Raw genomic sequence first — 20,373 nt, 5'->3', positions numbered from 1 at the left:
TTCATAATTTTGATGTCTTCACTTATTCTACAATGTAGAAAATAGTAAAAATAAAGAAAAACATTTGAATGAGTAGGTGTGTCCAAACTTTTGACTGGTACTGTATACACAATCAATATATGATATATGACATTCAGCAGAAGCGTTCATTTAAAGTTCCTTATAGTCATGCATACAGTCATGCATTAATTTAACAATCACCAGGCTATACCCAATTTTGGATTTATTAAGTACAGTAATACTACCCAGCACTCTACCCAGCCCTCTGTAGCTATTTGGTTGACTATTTAGCAGCCTTATGGCTTGGGGGTAAAAGCTGTACAGGATCCTGTTGGTTCCAAACTTGGTGCATCCGTACCGCTTAGCATGTGGTAGCTGAGAGAACAGTTTAAGACTTGATAGGCTGGAGTCTTTGACCATTTTTAGGGCCTTTCTCTGACACTGCCTGGTATAGAGGTCCTGGATGTCCGGAAGCTGGGCCCCAGTGATGTACTGGGCCGTACGCACTACCCTCTGTAGCGGCTTGCGTTTAGATGCCAAGCAGTTGCCATACCAGGTGGTGATGCAGCCAGTCAAGATGCTCCCAATGGTGTAGCTATAGAACATTTTGAGGACCTGAGGGCCCATGACAAATATTTTCAGCCTCCTGGGGGGGAGAGGTGTTGTTGTGCCTTTTTCATGACTGTGTTAGTGTTAATTCCTTAGTGATGTGGACACCGACCTGTTCCACTACTCTCCAGAGCCCTGTACCCAGCCTCCAACCCAGCCCTCACCAGAGACCCCTACCCAGCCCTCTCCAGATCCCTCTACCCAGCCCTCTCCAGAGCCCTCTACCCTGCCCTCTTCAGAGCCCCCTCCAGAGCCCTCTACCCAGCCCTCTCCAGAGCCCTCACCCAGCCCTCTACCCAGCCCTCTACTCAGCCCTCTCCAGAGCCCGCTACCCAGCCCTCCCCAGAGCCCGCTACCCAGCCCTCCCCAGAGCCCTCTACCCAGCCCTCTCCACAGCTCTCTACCCAGCCCTCTACCCAGCTCTCTACACAGCCCTCTACCCAGCTCTCTACCCAGCCCTCTACACAGCCCCCTACCCAGCTCTCTACCCAGCTCTCTCCACAACCCTCTACCCAGCTCTCTCCACAGCCCTCTACCCAGCTCTCTCCACAGCCCTCTACCCAGCTCTCTCCACAGCCCTCTACCCAGCTCTCTCCACAGCCCTCTACCCAGCTCTCTCCACAACCCTCTACCCAGCTCTCTCCACAACCCACTACCCAGCTCTCTCCACAACCCTCTACCCAGCTCTCTCCACAACCCTCTACCCAGCTTTTTCCACAACCCTCTACCCAGCTCTCTCCACAGCCCTCTACCCAGCCCTTTCCCCAATACAGAACTGTACCAATCTGTAGACCTGAGCTGCATTCAGCTGGAATGGGAACTACATGCAGTAGAAAGTGTTGCAGTAAATGCCAACAGGAGGTGAATCCAGCTGGCCAGGTCTCAGAGCAGGGCAGAAGGGGGAGTGGAGGGGGATGGTCCCGGGGCCCCGGGTCTGGAGATTAGGAATGTAAGACGTATTGAGGAAAACCTCACCTTGACAATGCTAGAGCCATGCAATTAAGCACTTTAAAGTAGGACAGGGTTTAGGATGTCTCTTGTTTTGGAAACATAAAGCTGTGTAAAGGTACACGTTCTTGATGTTGTTTAGTAATGTCTACATTTGGATAAACACCAAGCCTAGTGAAGTGGTATCCTGTGGAAAGCAGGACAGCTATCATAAGATCCCTATCCACTGCGCTCTCCTCGCTCTCACACCCTCCTTTTAGCTCCCTGTCTTCACAGCCAGGGCCAACACGGCAACACACACACACACACACACAGGCTTTGCGGTCACTTCTCCCCACCGGGGAATCTTATCTCTTTGTTCCCTGCTCTCCGCAGGACCCCAGCTTATCTCAGCTACATTAAAGCCAGAGGCAGTAGCCCTAACACTGGGGCCATTGTTATGGTGTGTGTGAGCACCCTCCCTCTCCCTTTTCCCAGCCTTCTCAGCCCTTCTTCCCACTAGACGCATCTAGAAGCCTAGTACTGGTCATGGGTGGATTAGGCTAGGCAGACCAAAAGCATAGCGATGCTTCAGTCTATGGACCTTCATCAGACTGAATCAGGCTTACAGGAGGAGATGCAGACTGGTCTACTGTGTATAAAGGCAGACTAGATGCAAGGGTTACCCCCTCAGATTAGAGCCAGAGCCTAGGCCAGCCGGGAGCGCTGGATGATCATGCAGTTATGTAAGGCAGCTGCTAACAGACAGAGCCTTTCATGTTCCATATGCATTAGGCATAAAGGAGGCCTTTTAAACACAGGAGTTTATCAGTGTTTACATGACTGGGCCATTTAATGGCCTTCAGCAAGGCTCTGCTCTGCTGCTCTGGGAACTAGGCACATAGAATGTGCTGTTTGGGGGGGGGTGTATAATAATGTGTATGTAAGGGTTAATTCAGTACAGTAATTCTGGTTGATGCTCATTTAAAAGCAGTTTGAATAGTTTGTCAGTGTAGCCCCTAACCCTGTCCTCTTTCCTGGTGTTCTCTTTCCTGGTGTCCCCTTTCCTGGTGTCCCCTTTCCTGGTGTCCCCTTTCCTGGTGTTCTCTTTCCTGGTGTCCCCTTTCCTGGTGTCCTCTTTCCTTGTGTTCTCTTTCCTGGTGTCCCCTTTCCTGGTGTCCTCTTTCCTGGTGTTCTCTTTCCTGGTGTCCTCTTTCCTGGTGTCCTCTTTCCTGGTGTCAGCCTGCAGCCGTGGCTCCACCACCCTGGAGATAAGCATTTTAGGAGCTCCAGCTGTTCCCCTTTCTGCTGTATCGTGTGCCAACCCTGGTGCCCGTGGGCCTCATTGGCCGTTGTGTTACTGCTCACATTGTTCCGTGGGCATTGTGTGTGACCCTGACAGGGAAGCAGCTGTGTTAGGTGAGCCTGCCAGAGCAGCCATGTTGGCAGGGAGAAGCAGCTCTGTAGGGGGACTCCGCCAGGGGCCCGCTTTGATGAGCGCCACACAGGATGGCCCCCTACATCCATCCATCCCTTCTTTGGCTCTCTTCCGCCCTGACAGCCCCTATCAACCCTTACATCTGAAGGTAGGCTTCTCTTGACTGGCTAGCTGACTGGCTGGCTGGCTGACTGGCAGAAGGGTTGGGGAAACACACTTTATCATTTCATGAAGAGAGAGATGAGGGGAGTGAAAAACGGCATTGCTGCCCTTCACAGAAACTGGGCATCGTTTTCCTGCCAGACAGAGGACATGACCTCCACTGCGAGGGAAGACGGTGAGTGAGAGATCCATGGTTACAGTGTCATACAGTGTAGTCAGGCATAGCAAGAGACAGGCTACTTTTCTTATACAGAACTCCATGTCCAGGGGAAATGTTGGACTGAGAAACCTCAGGAAGGTTGTGAAATGTCCACTTTGCTACATGACAACACAATGGATGTGTGTATGAAAAGAAGATATGCTGTAGCCAGGTGAGCGGGTGTGCGGACGCCAGTGATTTAGTGAGAGTGTGCATGTATGTGTGTATAACCTGTGTGTGTGTTTAACCTTTGTGTCTTGACACGAGCAGTGGAAGTTGTGTGGAAACTGTGGGTCTGGGACCAGGAAGTGACTCAGTATTGACTTGGCTTACTTCCTGGCTGTGTTGCAGGACGCTGCTGCTCCTCTGTCACTCCTCTCAGGATGTTAACCCCTTCTCCCCTATCCTCTCCTCTCCTGTGTCCCTCACTGCTTGCTGTCTGATGGCCTGGGCCATTATCTGAGAGTCCAGAGCATTACCTGGCCCAGCCCTGATGGACTGCCAAGCTGGAGGTTACATCACAGCTACTGGATAACATTGTTGAAGTGAGCTCACCTCAGACTGTCTGCTGAAAACCAAGGCTAGCAAGACGAGCAAGACAGTTCTGTCTTTTCTAGCAGATGCTTAGTTGTCATTTTGCTCCTAATGCTGCTGGATAGAATTTCTGCAATAGTTAAATGATTACTGACAGTCAGTAACTATTCCACATCGTCGACTAGAAAAGTTATTACAATGTTATTACAATGGCTATGTCAGTGCGGTTTTGATATACATGTTTCATTATCAATAGCCTCCACCTAATGGCACTCTGCCTACTTGTATTGCTGTATGGAGAAGAGTGGCATGCTATATTGATTAGCCATTTGATAGTTTTTTTCCTTCCGCTGTCATCAGTGCATTCCACTGTTTCAGGGGATAAAGGTGTTTGAATGTGAGCTCTCTTCCTGAGCCAGTGTGTTTTTGAATTCTCCTCCATCCTCCACGTTGACTGCTGACGTGAGCCACAGGAAGTAGTTAATGGGAGCAGGAGTGTGTGTGTGTGTGTGTGTGTGTGACTCATTGTAGCTTGGGTGGATGAAACAGCTGTGTTTCCCTCTCTCTCTCTCTCTGTGGTGATATTCAGCCGAGTGTTCATTCCACACACACACCCCTGTTCCATTCCTACACCACAGGCTTGCTGGCTCTGGCTATGATGACTGTATAAAGGCAGCCATTACTCCGTGAGTCAGAGAAGGAGCTCTATACAGTACTGTATACAATATAAACTTATATTTATCAGATGGGGGCCAACCATAAATTAGTAGCACTTGTCCAGTAAATATGGCAAACCGCATTGAACATTATCATAAATGTCCCCAAACCACATGAGAAGGGAAAAATAAAGAGTAAACAACTGTTGAATGAATATTAAGACAGGGTCTTGATCAGCTGATGCCAATTTCAAAAAGTATATATGAGTTATTGTGTGTATATTGTTGGTCGAGCCAGTAGATTATACGTGTTCCACCAATTGCGTTCTGGATATAGTGGATACTCACAAGCGTTTTTCTGTTTCTTCCTCGCCAGTTTCCGGAGTGTGGCTTCTTTGGCATGTATGACAAGATCCTGCTCTTCCGCCATGACCTGACCTCTGAGAACATCCTCCAGAGGCTGACGTCAGCAGAAGATATCCATGAGGGAGATCTGATAGAGGTGGTGCTCTCTGGTGAGTAGTTCTGAACTGGGTTCAACCCTTACGGCTTTTATTAATATTTTGACTTTAGGCTATATTTACTAATTTAGTAAACAACATTTTCTGTCATTCAAACCTGTGTGTTGTACAGTGCTCACCTCCAGAGAGACAGGTGGCTAGTTTCCCCTCTCTTTTCCAGTCACAGATGATTTCAGTTTCCTGCTGACTATTGAGTCTAACAAACACTGGCTCGTAAAGGCATTCTTTTCGGTTCCATCTGTCTTCATTGGGAAGCACCTCACAGTCCCACCACCTGGACTGTACATCCCCCTCCTCCCTCTCTCTCTCTCCGGGGTAGAACTAGAAGCATTGTCTGCATGGATCCAGACATGAAATAACTCTGCGGCCGGATGGGTCTGATCTGCTGGTGTTTAGCAGTGAGCCCCAAATGAGTGTATCCAGGAGACCTCTGTCTCCTTCCCTCTGGGTTCAGACAGTTGTCAGGTTTCAGCCTCAGTGTTGCACCTGGATGGCTGTGTGAGGTCAGAGTATTGTCACATCCACAAGCTCTACATCCACACTGCTTCCTCGTCTTAGCCTTGTAGTTGGTCTGCATATGCTGAGGAGATCTACATGTGTCAAACTGGTGCAATGGAAGCTCCGATATGCTTTGCTGTTCTAGTCTGGCACACTGAAAATAGGAATTTTTTAAATCATACTATTTATCCTTCCCTTAGTTGCTTCTAATTTACATGAATTAAATACTTTAAAGACACCATTGATTCCTATAAATTATTTGAGACCTGTTGTTCAGTTCTGTGGCTGTGAGAGACAAACAGCTCAGGGTTCTCTTGGCGCTGAACTCAAAGGGCCCGGCTTGTTTTCTTTGCAGTAAGTGATTGTAGTGGACCCACTGAGTATAAACATGCTGGGCTGTACAGGGCGGCACTGGAAATAGTGGACAGGCCGGCACTGGAAATAGTGGACAGGCCATCCCTAACCAGGGGGTTGGACATGGAGAGAGGGCTGTTTGGTCCAAGAATCCCACTCGCTGTTTGTTTCTCACTCAGCATCCCTCTTATTTGACAGGATATGGCATACAAAATGGATGTATATATTTGTTTTATAGCACTTTTAGTCGCCGATGAATGTTATAGACTATAACTTCTGAATTATGTCTGATGGACACTTGTGATGCCTGATTAGTCAAAAATGAAAACAAACAGACATCACAATGATGTCAGGCCTGCTGCTTGTGAAAAACTCTTTATTGGCTCAATCTTCTATGGTGTTTGATGCAAAACATCTCAACAACCATTTCATAAAGTTGAGGCCGTTAATAGGCTGTGCGTTTTTTTCCTCGATGTGTTTGAAAAGCCCATGAATGCCTTCTTTCATGTGTTTTTTTGCCAGGGAGCTATGACCAGTGTGGTGGCATGTGACTTTCTTGAGTTCTTTTTACGCTTTGAAGTTGGACTCACGCCCGAGTTCATTAGCAACTAAATGAATCTATATAGCTAGTTAATGAAATATATATTATTCATATGGAGGTGCTGTGTGTCCATAAGCATCATTTTAATATGGAAATCAACAGTGCTGCTTTTTAAGCTTGGACCTTTAGATTTGACAGTCCAAGGACCTGCAGTAGAAAGTCATAATGTGATCTGTGGAGGCCCCACTATCGCTCATCTGTGTTCCTCCCCGCAGCCATCTGTTTTGCTCTCCCTTTCTTCCTGGTGTCTCTTTCTCTCTCTTATCTTCCAAAGAATGTTCTCTCTTCCAGGTATTTGGGGATTGTCAGTAAATTTAATTTTATTCTCTAAGTGGATAGATGTCACATTTGCTGTTCAGAGCTGCATCTCGTCACGGCAACAGCTATTGAGAATGTCCCTGGTGCATCCTTCATTGAATACTGGTATGTCAACTTGGTCTTATTGTAAACCTGGATCAGAGAAAACACCCACAGAAACACAAAAACACACACAAATAGTTTGTGACATTACACAGGGTTTTCCACCTAAATTCTGGCGTAAAAGATTATGATTCCCTTGTTGGTCAATGGGAAAACCACAACAGCATAAATTATTGCAAAAGAACTGTGAGAAAGAGATTGATCTCTTTTCTCTCCAGTGCTGGGGGCGATGCAGTCACACAGGTTTGGTAGCGAATAGCTATCTCTTATTCACATCTTGGATGAGTCACTCCTGTGAACTAACTGTCCCTTCCAAGAATGACCTCACTCATATACCTCCAACACAAACCACAGCAGCAGATGGAGCAGAGTTCCCTGAGTAATGGCTGGGCCTACCTTGTGTTTCAGTCCAGATAGGAAACAAACCAAACCATACTACGAACTAACTTATTAAAGAGCATCATTATCATGGGATGTGGTCTTCTCTGGTCCTGTTCTGTTGAATGAGACGGTCTGTCTCAGTGGTATTTAGTGTGGTCTGTAATGCCATACCACTCTGAAACAGGTGATGTTGTAGACAACCTTGTAGCCTGTTGTTAGTTTCTGCTGTACAGCCTCCTACTGTAAGTAGCTGTTATAGCACTGAGCTGTTAATGGGATGTTATAGCACTGAGCTGTTAATGGGATGTTATAGCGCTGAGCTGTTAATGGGATGTTATAGCACTGAGCTGTTAATGGGATGTTATAGCACTGAGCTGTTAATGGGATGTTATAGCACTGAGCTGTTAATGGGATGTTATAGCACTGAGCTGTTAATGTGATGTTATAGCGCTGAGCTGTTAATGGGATGTTATAGCACTGGGCTGTTAATGGGATGTTATAGCGCTGAGCTGTTAATGGGATGTTATAGCACTGGGCTGTTAATGGGATGTTATAGCACTGAGCTGTTAATGTGATGTTATAGCGCTGAGCTGTTAATGGGATGTTATAGCACTGGGCTGTTAATGGGATGTTATAGCACTAAGCTGTTAATGGGATGTTATAGCGCTGAGCTGTTAATGGGATGTTATAGCACTAAGCTGTTAATGGGATGTTATAGCGCTGAGCTGTTAATGGGATGTTATAGCACTGGGCTGTTAATGTGATGTTATAGCACTGGGCTGTTAATGGGATGTTATAGCACTGAGCTGTTAATGGGATGTTATAGCGCTGAGCTGTTAATGGGATGTTATAACGCTGAGCTGTTAATGGGATGTTATAGCGCTGAGCTGTTAATGGGATGTTATAGCGCTGAGCTGTTAATGGGATGTTATAGCACTGAGCTGTTAATGGGATGTTATAGCGCTGAGCTGTTAATGGGATGTTATAGCACTAAGCTGTTAATGGGATGTTATAGCGCTGAGCTGTTAATGTGATGTTATAGCACTGAGCTGTTAATGGGATGTTATAGCGCTGAGCTGTTAATGGGATGTTATAGCGCTGAGCTGTTAATGGGATGTCATAGCGCTGAGCTGTTAATGTGATGTTATAGCACTGAGCTGTTAATGGGATGTTATAGCGCTGAGCTGTTAATGGGATGTTATAGCGCTGAGCTGTTAATGGGATGTTATAGCGCTGAGCTGTTAATGGGATGTTATAGCGCTGAGCTGTTAATGTGATGTTATAGCACTGAGCTGTTAATGGGATGTTATAGCACTGGGCTGTTAATGTGATGTTATAGCACTGAGCTGTTAATGGGATGTTATAGCACTGGGCTGTTAATGTGATGTTATAGCGCTGAGCTGTTAATGGGATGTTATAGCACTGAGCTGTTAATGGGATGTTATAGCACTGGGCTGTTAATGGGATGTTATAGCGCTGAGCTGTTAATGGGATGTTATAGCGCTGAGCTGTTAATGGGATGTTATAGCGCTGAGCTGTTAATGGGATGTTATAGCGCTGAGCTGTTAATGGGATGTTATAGCACTGAGCTGTTAATGGGATGTTACAGCGCTGAGCTGTTAATGGGATGTTATAGCGCTGAGCTGTTAATGGGATGTTATAGCGCTGAGCTGTTAATGGGATGTTATAGCGCTGAGCTGTTAATGGGATGTTATAGCACTGAGCTGTTAATGGGATGTTATAGCACTGAGCTGTTAATGGGATGTTATAGCGCTGAGCTGTTAATGGGATGTTATAGCACTGGGCTGTTAATGTGATGTTATAGCGCTGAGCTGTTAATGGGATGTTATAGCACTGAGCTGTTAATGGGATGTTATAGCACTGGGCTGTTAATGGGATGTTATAGCGCTGAGCTGTTAATGGGATGTTATAGCGCTGAGCTGTTAATGGGATGTTATAGCACTGAGCTGTTAATGGGATGTTATAGCACTGGGCTGTTAATGGGATGTTATAGCACTGAGCTGTTAATGGGATGTTATAGCGCTGAGCTGTTAATGGGATGTTATAGCACTGAGCTGTTAATGGGATGTTATAGCGCTGAGCTGTTAATGGGATGTTATAGCACTGAGCTGTTAATGGGATGTTATAGCACTGAGCTGTTAATGGGATGTTATAGCTGAGCTGTTAATGGGATGTTATAGCGCTGAGCTGTTAATGGGATGTTATAGCGCTGAGCTGTTAATGGGATGTTATAGCACTGAGCTGTTAATGGGATGTTAAAGCGCTGAGCTGTTAATGGGATGTTAAAGCGCTGAGCTGTTAATGGGATGTTATAGCGCTGAGCTGTTAATGGGATGTTATAGCGCTGAGCTGTTAATGGGATGTTATAGCACTGAGCTGTTAATGGGATGTTATAGCACTGAGCTGTTAATGGGATGTTATAGCGCTGAGCTGTTAATGGGATGTTATAGCACTGGGCTGTTAATGTGATGTTATAGCGCTGAGCTGTTAATGGGATGTTATAGCACTGAGCTGTTAATGGGATGTTATAGCACTGGGCTGTTAATGGGATGTTATAGCGCTGAGCTGTTAATGGGATGTTATAGCGCTGAGCTGTTAATGGGATGTTATAGCGCTGAGCTGTTAATGGGATGTTATAGCTGAGCTGTTAATGGGATGTTATAGCGCTGAGCTGTTAATGGGATGTTATAGCACTGAGCTGTTAATGGGATGTTAAAGCGCTGAGCTGTTAATGGGATGTTATAGCGCTGAGCTGTTAATGGGATGTTATAGCGCTGAGCTGTTAATGGGATGTTATAGCGCTGAGCTGTTAATGGGATGTTATAGCACTGAGCTGTTAATGGGATGTTATAGCACTGAGCTGTTAATGGGATGTTATAGCGCTGAGCTGTTAATGGGATGTTATAGCACTGAGCTGTTAATGTGATGTTACAGTGCTGAGCTGTTAATGGGATGTTATAGCACTGGGCTGTTAATGGGATGTTATAGCGCTGAGCTGTTAATGGGATGTTATAGCGCTGAGCTGTTAATGGGATGTTATAGCACTAAGCCCTAGTGAGAGAAACCACGACCTCGGAACAGAACAGCTTTCCCCTCCAGCATCTCTTACTGTACATAACTGCCTGTTCTAAGTTACTTCCCAGGTCAGACTCTCTGATATGGATGCATTCTATGTGAACAGTTTGTTCCCTAGATCTGAGTTATAGTTTGTTTTATGCACACAGACATACCAATAACACAAGTGCTGATGGTCCAGTAAATCATCTGACTATTCCTTTACATTACAGTGAACACTCAGGGCTCTTTTTTAATAAACTAACGCAGTGGTACATTTTTGCGATAGCGCTATAGGTCCAGGGCTGTCAGAAATATTTTTGCTGTTTTGACTTCAGGAATTATGGGCGCAGTAGCTGGCGGTGGCGCGAAAAGGATGGGTTTTGATGAATAAACAGTGTCTCCTCACTGACCAATCCGAATGTGCTCCTTGGCTAAATATGTGGTTGCTTCAAGTTGCGTATTTATGGTACTTTATGTACTGCGTTGTCATCAATTCCAGTGTCGTCCATAATAGCCTAGTTTGGTAAATAAAATAACTAAAAGCATACAGAAAAAAAATAACAAAATTTAGGCCTTTCCCATCTCTGCTAAATATGTTGAACATGTTTTCAGTCCACATTGTTAGAAGTAATTGCTTGGTTTCAATATGGAAATATAATGTTAAACATAGCATTTACACTGATATAGGGGCTAGCCTACTATAAATTGCATTATGGTTGAGCCATGGATATGCCAAACATTGTCAATAAGCAAGATTAAATTCACTATTGATAAAGCCTAAAATGAGAGTGAATAATTCTAATCGAAACGACTAGTTTAAAATAGGCTGTCTAAATACAGTTACAGGTGCCATCATTTCTCCCTGTAGGCATATAATATTAAGGCAACGCAGACAATGGAGGGTCTTACGCACACCCACACTTTTCACAGAATCTGAAAAAGAGAATATTAAGATAATGTCCCAAATACAGTATAATGTTTAAAAAACGTAACGGAACCATCTTACAGATGTCATTCACACTTCTACAGAAATAGCAGACGGCTCCTAAATTCCATTGCATGCGAGCTGGTTTTTAATCAAATTAAATGAAAAAATAAGCAATCCATTTTTTTAAATAACAATAATATTTGTAAATAGCTTGGTCAGAAGCTATGGAACAAGAGAGGATATGTGTTTTTTGTACCTGTAACCCTCGTAGTTATAAACATAAAAAACAAAAGTTTTTTCTCATTCGGGTCTCATTTAATTAAAAATCAACCAAGTAGAGACCTATAGCCTATCCCCTGCCTCAATGAAGGCTGTTTTTTTGTTTGCCAAGTAGCCAAGCCTATCAATGAAGGTCTTGGCTCGTGAGACTGCTTTGAAATAAATCTTAATCAACAAAGCTTTATTAAAAGATCAAGTTTGGGAGCAGTCACTCCTCTCTTGTTTATTTTTTTAACTAGCTCAAGGGCACTGTGTGTCACGGCTGGATAGGTTGTGCTCCCGCTCACAAAATCCATGCTATTACCAACCGTGTTACCGCTAAGACCTGCTTTTCGTTGTTCTTAAAGGACAAACTTCAAATATTGCCACTCCGCCCACATCAGTGCAAGTGAGCTGATTTTAGACAAGTACATTTCTGAACCTGGTGAATGGGGTGGAAAACACAAGAGCGGCAGTTTTTACATGCTGAAATTGAAAACAAGTGAGCGTTTAGCACTTGGGCAGTTGTCACGCCAGCCGAAAATGGAGCCCGAAACCTCTTAACTATACGGACTATAAAAGGCCATTCTAAAATGTGCAGTTTTGTTACACAACACAATGCCACAGACATCTCAAGTTTTGAGGGAGCATGCAATTGGTATGCTGAATGCAGGGATGTCCACCAAAGCTGTTGCCAGATCATTTAATGTTAATTTCTCTACCATAAGCCACCTCCAATGTCATTTTAGAGAATTTGGCAGTATGTCCAACCGGCCTCACAGCCGCAGACCAAGTGTGACCATGCCAGCCCAGGACCTCCACATCCAGCTTCTTCACTTGCGGCATCGTTTGGGATCGTCTGTAATAAAGCCCTTTTGTGGATAAAACCCATTCTGATTGGCTGGGCCTGGCTCCCCATCCATGGCTGCACCCCTGCCCAGTCATGTTAAATCCATATATTAGGGTCTAATGAATGTATTTCAATTGACTGATTTCCTTATTTGAACTGTAACTCAGCAAAATCTTTGAAGTTGTTGCATGTTGCATTTATATTTTTGTTAAGTTTAATTGTTATTTAATTTTTTTGTAATTCTCATTATTTGGTTTCAGGGTTTTTGTGTTTGAAGTTTATTTGTTTTGCTTTAGTTTTGTTTGCCATGTTCTTGTTTTTAAGTTGTGTCTGAATTGCAGCTTTAGCCACAGTAGAGGACTTCCAGATCCGGCCCCATGCCCTCTATGTCCACTCATACAAAGCCCCCACCTTCTGTGACTACTGTGGGGAGATGCTATGGGGCCTCGTCCGGCAGGGGCTCAAATGTGAAGGTAAGCACACACACACAACACACAACACACACACACACACACATCAAGCTCTCTCTCACATCAAGTCTGGGGTGCACTGTGGACCGAAAGCCAAGGTGTCAAATGTTTACCCGACTCGTACACTCATACACACACAAATCAAGCATGCCCTTCTCTTGGTCCAATCTGAGAGGTACATTAAGGCTGGTAGCGCTGTGCAGCAGTAAGCCTCAGTGGAGTGTGTGACTTCCTCTCATTACTAAAGAAGGTCTTTGAAGAGATGGCCGGCCTGGCCTGTTTGAATTGAGCCCAGTGTGCTGATGCCAAGCGTTGGACTCAGCCTTCAAAGGCTCTTTAGAAAGCATGTGCTGCTGCTGCTCTACTCTAACCCCCTCTGATGGATCCAGCGTGTCCCTCAGTACAACACAACCTGCCCCAGGGCCAGCCGGGACAGGAATGCAACAGGCGCTCCAATAGGATGAAAGATTTGGACTGGTATATCTAGTCAAATTGCAATTAAATGTGGAATTGTGGAATGTAGAATTGCATGTGATTTGTGACTATTGGATCAGATCTATTTTATTCCATGCTATGTCTTTGAAAAACATTTGAAGCTTTCTATGAGGAAGGATGAGATCAAATGCCTGTATGTAGAGCCCTCATGTGGACGTTTAAGAGAATGAAGCTGGTGGGTAGAATCAAAGTAGTGCTTTCCTACCGTATTAATTTACTTCCTAAGACGTGTTAATATATCTCAAGATGTCATCACCAATATGTCTTAATACATGTCTTAAGATGTCTCAAGATGGCTGGGTATGAAATGTTGCTGAGTATCAAGCCCAACGCTGACATCCAAAGTCTGTTTGTTACATACAGTCGTGGCCAAATGTTTTGAGAATGACACAAATATTAATTTCCACAAAGTTTGCTGCTTCAGTGTCTTTAGATATTTTTGTCAGATGTTACTCTGGAATACTGAAGTATAATTACAAGCATTTCATAAGTGTCAAAGGCTTTTATTGACAATTACATGAAGTTGATGCAGAGTCAATATTTGCAGTGTTGACCCTTCTTTTTCAAGACCTCTGCAATCCGCCCTGGCATGCTGTCAATTAACTTCTGGGCCACATCCTGACTGATGGCAGCCCATTATTGCATAATCAATGCTTGGGAGTTTGTCAGAATTTGTGGGTTTTTGTTTGTCCACTCGCCTCTTGAGGATTGACCACAAATTCTCAATGGGATTAAGGTCTGGGGAGTTTCCTGGCCATGGACCTAAAATACCGATGTTTTGTTCCCCGAGCCAATTAGTTATCACTTTTGCCTTATGGCAAGGTGCTCCATCATGCTGGAAAAGGCATTATTCGTTACCAAACTGATCCTGGATGGTTGGGAGAAGTTGCTCTCGGAGGATGTGTTGGTACCATTCTTTATTCATGGCTGCGTTCTTAGGAAAAATTGTGAGTGAGCCCACTCCCTTGGCTGAGAAGCAACCCCACACATGAATGGTCTCAGGATGCTTTACTGTTGGCATGACACAGGACTCTGATGGTAGCGCTCACCTTATCTTCTCTGGACAAGATTTTTTACGGATGCCCCAAAAAATTGGAAAGGGGATTCATCAGAGAAAATGACTTTACCCCAGTCCTCAGCAGTCCAATCCCTGTACCTTTTGCAGAATATCAGTCTGTCCCTTATGTTTTTTTTGTGGCTTCTTTGCTGCCCTTCTTGACACTAGGCCATCCTCCAAATGTCTTCGCCTCACTGTGCGTGCAGATGCACTCACACCTGCCTGCTGCCATTCCTGAGCATGCTCTGTACTGGTGGTGCCCCGATCCCGCAACTGAATCAACTTTAGGATACGGTCCTGGCGCTTGCTGGACTTTCTTGGGAGCCCTGAAGCCTTCTTCACAACAATTGAACCGCTCTCCTTGAAGTTCTTTATGATCCGATAAATGGTTGATTTCAGTGCAATCTTACTGGCAGCAATATTCTTGCCTGTGAATCCCTTTTTGTGCAAAGCAATGATGACGGCACGTGTTTCCTTGCAGGTAACCATGGTTGACAGAGGAAGAACAGTGATTCCAAACACCACCCTCATTTTGAAGCTTCCAGTCTGTTATTTAAACTCGATCAGCATGACAGAGTGATCTCCAGCCTTGTCCTCGTCAATACTCACACCTATGTTAACGAGAGAATCACTGACATGATGTCAGCTGGTCCTTTTCTGGCAGGGCTGAAATGCAGTGGAAATGTTCTTTTGAGATTCAGTTAATTTGCATGGCAAAAAGGGACTTTGCAATTCATCTGATCACTCTTCATAACATTCGGGAGTATATGCAAATTGCCATCATACAAACTGAGGCAGCAGACTTTGTGATAATTAATATTTGTGTCATTCTCAAAACCTTTGGTCACCACTGTATAGCCTGTACTGTACAATATGTGTTTTGTTCTTCATGTGTAATTAGTGACCACTGTGTCCTGTGTACTTCCAGGTTGTGGGCTGAACTACCACAAGCGCTGCGCCTTTAAGATACCCAACAACTGCAGTGGGGTGAGGAAGAGACGTCTGTCCAACGTGTCCCTGCCGGGCTCTTCGCTCTCAGTCCCCCGGCCCCTCTCCGGTCCCACTGAACATGCAGTGGTATTCCCGGAGGAGGTAAGACCTGTGCTTCCATTGGTGTAGAGAGATGTTCTGTGGTAAAGATGCATTCCGCGCAATACAAAGAGCTTTAAGACCCTGTGAAAGTGGCTATGTAAACACAATCCCTTATAAAGTTACACCCAAGCACAGTTCATTGCTTGCAAGGCGGCAACGTTGTCCGTCTACGCCCCTTGTGAAAGTACCATAGGATTTTCATTTTCAGTACAGTTACTAACCAGTTCTATGTGATTGGCTTAACATTTTGTTAACTTTTGATGTAATCTAACTGTCATTCCGATTGAGACATATTTGTCAGTTGGCAATAAATGAATTACAAGGTCATGCCTTGTTGTTTCTTAACAATTGTCTATGTTTGTCAGCCAAATCTATTGGAGTATCTTACTATCTTGATGTGAAACACCACAAAGACACAGCAAATTGAATTTGATTAACTGGATGGTATGATGGCCTCCCCTAAGTGTATGAAACGTGTTTGTTTGAGGCTAGCTGGATGGAATATTCTCCTTGGTGACCAACGCTTATGAATGGTCCATGAAAATACAATTAGGCCAATTAAATTAAACCCTTAAATTCTAGCCCATGTTTGTGTATTTGGTCCTTTTTGGTCCCTCCATCCCTCATCTTCTTCCCTATTTTGCTATCTCCTTCCTTCCCTGGTTTATTTTATCTCTCCCTCACTCCCACTGGCTACAAATCTCTCCATACCTACATTCTGTGGTTACCACACTTGCTCCATCTGCCTCTCCCCCTCTCATTTATTTATTTCATTCCCTGCCTCCTTCCCATCTCTCCCTGCAACAGCGCTGCCACCAGGAGGCAGGGAAGAGGATCCTGTCGTGGAGTGGCCGGCCCATCTGGATGGAGAAGATGGTGCTGGGGCGAGTCAAGGTGCCTCACACCTTTGCCATCCACACCTACACGCGGCCAACCATCTGCCAGTACTGCAAACGCCTGCTCAAGGGCCTCTTCCGCCAGGGCATGCAGTGCAGAGGTGAGGTGTCAACTCCCTTCGTCTCGGTTTGTCTGTATGTCTCTATGTCCATATCGGCCTAGACCTCTTTACCTTTCTCCCTCTAGAGTTCCATGTTGTGTTATTAAATCCATGTTTTCTGTACTTTCTTTTCAGATTGTAAATTCAATTGCCATAAGCGGTGTGCATCAAAGGTACCAAGAGACTGCTTGGGCGAGGTTTCCTTCAATGGAGGTAATTTCTGCCGTCCTATTTTCACATTCCATGTCCATTTATCATGGTAAGATGTAACTGAGGGACATACTCATATTTGTGTGATCGTGTGTGTCCACAGAGCCTGCCAGCCCAGGGCCTGACTCTGACAGTACCATGGAGGTGGACAGTAGTGATGTGGAGAGCACTAGAGGACTACTGGATGACTCTGACGAACTTTCAACCCCAGACGACAAGATGTTCTATATGGACTCTCCTTTTCTGGACCGCGAGAAGGACGAGGAGCCCATCAAGACCATCAGGTATTATATAGCAAGACACCTTACATTACTGGGACATATTTGAGCTAACTTGGAGTTTAACTTATGTAATAGTTGTGTAAACATAGACCATGTAGTTATCAAACAGGTCTGTGTCAATGGACCTTCTTCCTTGCCATTGTTGCTTCTGCTTGCTATTCACACGCTCAGGCCCGGGTTTCTGCTAAGCACTTTGTGACAAATGTTTTCATAAAAAGTGCTGTGTGTGTGTCCCCAGCCCATCCACCAGCAGCAACATCCCTCTGATGCGGGTGGTCCAGTCCATCAAACAGACCAAGAGGAGGAGCTCCACCATGGTGAGGGAGGGCTGGATGGTCCACTACACCAGCAGAGACAACCTGAGGAAGAGACACTACTGGAGGTTGGACACCAAGAGTCTCAGCCTGTTTCAGAACGACACTGGAGCCAAGTTCTATAAGGTGAGAGAGCAACACGACATATCATCTATTACCTGACAGAGGCAAAGGCATGGCAGAATGCCATGGCAGAATGTAGCTTGTGAGGTGTGGAAACACTTTGTTGCTTTTATGAATTTTGTCTTGCTGCTTTTTGCTCTATGTTGCTCTGTCTGTATGCTACGTCTTGCTTGTCCTATGTTGCTATGCCTTGTTTGTTCTATGTTGCTATTGTCTATATTGTAATTGTTTTTTAATAACCTGCCCAGGGACTGCGGTTGAAAATTAGCCGGCTGGCTAAAACTGGCACTTTTACTGAAACGTTGATTAATGTGCACTGTCCCTGTAAAAATAAAAATAAACTCAAACTCAAACTCAATGAAATGGGCACCAGAGTCTGCATTTACATTGATGTCACAGAACAACGAAAACAGGTCAGTAATTCTCAATCTTTACACTGTCTAAAACCAAATGGTTTCAACCAAACGCTGACAATAAAACACATTTATATATATATATATATATATATATATATAAATGTGTTTTATTGTCTTGGGTGTATATTGTGTTAAAAGGGCCTGCCCAATGTAATGGTGTATGTAATGGTGTGACTAAGACTGGGGGCTGCTGTGTCGCAACTGTAAACTACAGTGGGCCATTAATACACAGAGAAAATCCCCCAGCCTGCCTCCTGTGGTTTCACAGGCAGTACACTGCCATTTCTCCACGGTCGCAGAGTGAAAGGTTTTTTCTAGGGCCACGTTGTCATCAGCAGTATTTGTATCTGAAAATGTTCTGGGTTTTTGCTGGGGAAATCTGCCTGAAAGGGACGTCCAACACATACAGTGGGGTATTTAGTCAGCCACCAATTGTGCAAGTTCTCCCACTTAAAAGGATGAGTGAGGCCTGTAATTTTCATCATAGGTAAACTTCAACTATGACAGACAAAATGAGAAAAGAAATCCAGAAAATCACATTGTAGTATTTTTTTATTTTTTTATTTGCAAATTATGGTGGAAAATAAGTATTTGGTCACCTACAAACAAGCAAGATTTCTGGCTCTCACAGACCTGTAACTTCTTTAAGAGGCTCCTCTGTCCTCCACTCATTACCTGTATTAATGGCACCTGTTTGAACTTGTTATCAGTATAAAAGACACCTGTCCCCAACCTCAAACAGTCACACTACAAACTCCACAATGGCCAAGACCAAATAGCTGTCAAAGGATACCAGAAACAAAATTGTAGACCTGCACCAGGCTGGGAAGACTGAATCTGCAATAGGTAAGCAGCTCGGTTTGAAGAAATCAACTGTGGGAGCAATTATTAGGAAATGGAAGACATACAAGACCACTGATAATCTCCCTCGATCTGGGGCTCCACGCAAGATCTCAAAATGATCACAAGAACGGTGAGAAAAAAATCCCAGAACCACACGGGGGAGACCTAGTGAATGACCTGCAGAGAGCTGGGACCAAAGTAACAAAGCCTACCATCAGTAACACACTACGCCTCCAGGGACTCAAATCCTGCAGTGCCAGACGTGTCCCCCTGCTTAAGCCAGTACATGTCCAGGCCCGTCTGAAGTTTGCTAGAGAGCATTTGGATGATCCAGAAGATGATTGGGGGAATGTCATATAGTCAGATGAAACCAAAATAAAAACTTTTTGGTAAAAACTCAACTCGTCATGTTTGGAGGACAAAGAATGCTGAGTTGCATCCAAAGAACACCATACCTACTGTGAAGCATGGGGGTGGAAACATCATGCCTTGGGGCTGATTTTCTGCAAATGGACCAGGATGACTGATCCGTGTAAAGGAAAGAATGAATGTGGCCATGTATCGTGAGAGTTTGAGTGAAAACCTCCTTCCATCAGCAAGGGCATTGAAGATGAAACGTGGCTGGGTCTTTCAGCATGACAATGATCCCAAACACACCGCCCCGGCAATGAAGGAGTGGCTTCGTAAGAAGCATTTCAAGGTCCTGGAGTGGCCTAGCCAGTCTCCAGATCTCAACCCCATAGAAAATCTTTGGAGGGAGTTGAAAGTCTTTTGCCCAGCAACAGCCCCAAAACATCACTGCTCTAGAGGAGATCTGCATGGAGGAATGGGCCAAAATACCAGCAACAGTGTGTGAAAACTTACAGAAAACGTTTGACCTCTGTCATTGCCAACAAAGGGTATATAACAAAGTATTGAGATAAACATTTGTTATTGACCAAATACTTATTTTCCACCATAATTTGCAAATAAATTCATTAAAAATCCTACAATGTGATTTTCTGGATTTTTTTTCTTCTCATTTTGTCTGTCATAGTTGAAGTGTACCTATGATGAAAATTACAGGCCTCTCTCATCTTTTTAAGTGGGAGAACTTGCACAATTGGTGGCTGACTAAATACTTTTTTGCCCCACTATATATACAATATTTGTAACAAGTTGCATCACTCATAAGATATGCTCTTTCAAACGTCTTACCAAACCTTCACCATACACTTTTGTTGTCAAGTTTGAATACATTTGATTCATGCATTTTGACATTGATTTCCAAATGCTATAACTCCAGCTTCAGAGAGTGTGTGACAGTTCCATGGTGACACCAGTGCCGTAGCTGTGTAATTAGACACTTGGCACTTAGGCAGCCAGGCATCCTTGTTCCCTCTGTGTAAAGGCTTCCACATGTTCCGTACAGTCTTGCCCCTGTGAGCCTGTCCCAGCCTCTTTCGGTGTGGGTGTGTTACTCTGACGCCTCCCCTGATTTTGGTGAGAGATGTGACGCAGTGGGAGGGTGTTTATGGTGCTATGGTTTCTAACGACTTTTGTTTTGTGAGATGTAGCACATTCAGTGTGTGTGTGTGTGAGAGAGAGAAAGTGTGTGTATGTGTAGGTAGACACCTAAATTACCAGGCTGTCGTCGAATATTATTCTGTTTTAAAACTCCA

The 20,373-nt window shown here is 44.5% G+C and overlaps 1 protein-coding gene across 4 annotated transcripts in view; it reads left to right on the top strand.

The window, feature by feature from the left end:
* Nucleotides 1–20,373, top strand: part of LOC135508333 (serine/threonine-protein kinase D3-like) — a 73,054-nt gene that overhangs the window by 35,777 nt on the left and 16,904 nt on the right. For 3 of the 4 annotated variants that reach the window (XM_064928436.1, XM_064928435.1, XM_064928434.1), the window contains exons 3-9: nucleotides 4,902–5,040; nucleotides 12,756–12,887; nucleotides 15,365–15,528; nucleotides 16,336–16,525; nucleotides 16,661–16,738; nucleotides 16,839–17,019; nucleotides 17,255–17,456. In XM_064928436.1, coding sequence (XP_064784508.1) covers nucleotides 4,902–5,040; nucleotides 12,756–12,887; nucleotides 15,365–15,528; nucleotides 16,336–16,525; nucleotides 16,661–16,738; nucleotides 16,839–17,019; nucleotides 17,255–17,456 — 1,086 coding nt within the window. Of the gene's footprint in view, nucleotides 1–3,133; nucleotides 3,881–4,901; nucleotides 5,041–12,755; nucleotides 12,888–15,364; nucleotides 15,529–16,335; nucleotides 16,526–16,660; nucleotides 16,739–16,838; nucleotides 17,020–17,254; nucleotides 17,457–20,373 lie in introns of those variants that run through there. The other variant, XM_064928437.1, reaches the window with a different exon arrangement.

The sequence above is a fragment of the Oncorhynchus masou genome, chromosome 21, assembly GCF_036934945.1.
Source record: "Oncorhynchus masou masou isolate Uvic2021 chromosome 21, UVic_Omas_1.1, whole genome shotgun sequence".
Taxonomy (NCBI): Eukaryota; Metazoa; Chordata; class Actinopteri; order Salmoniformes; family Salmonidae; genus Oncorhynchus; species Oncorhynchus masou.
This window is presented reverse-complemented; position numbering and strand designations above follow the sequence as displayed.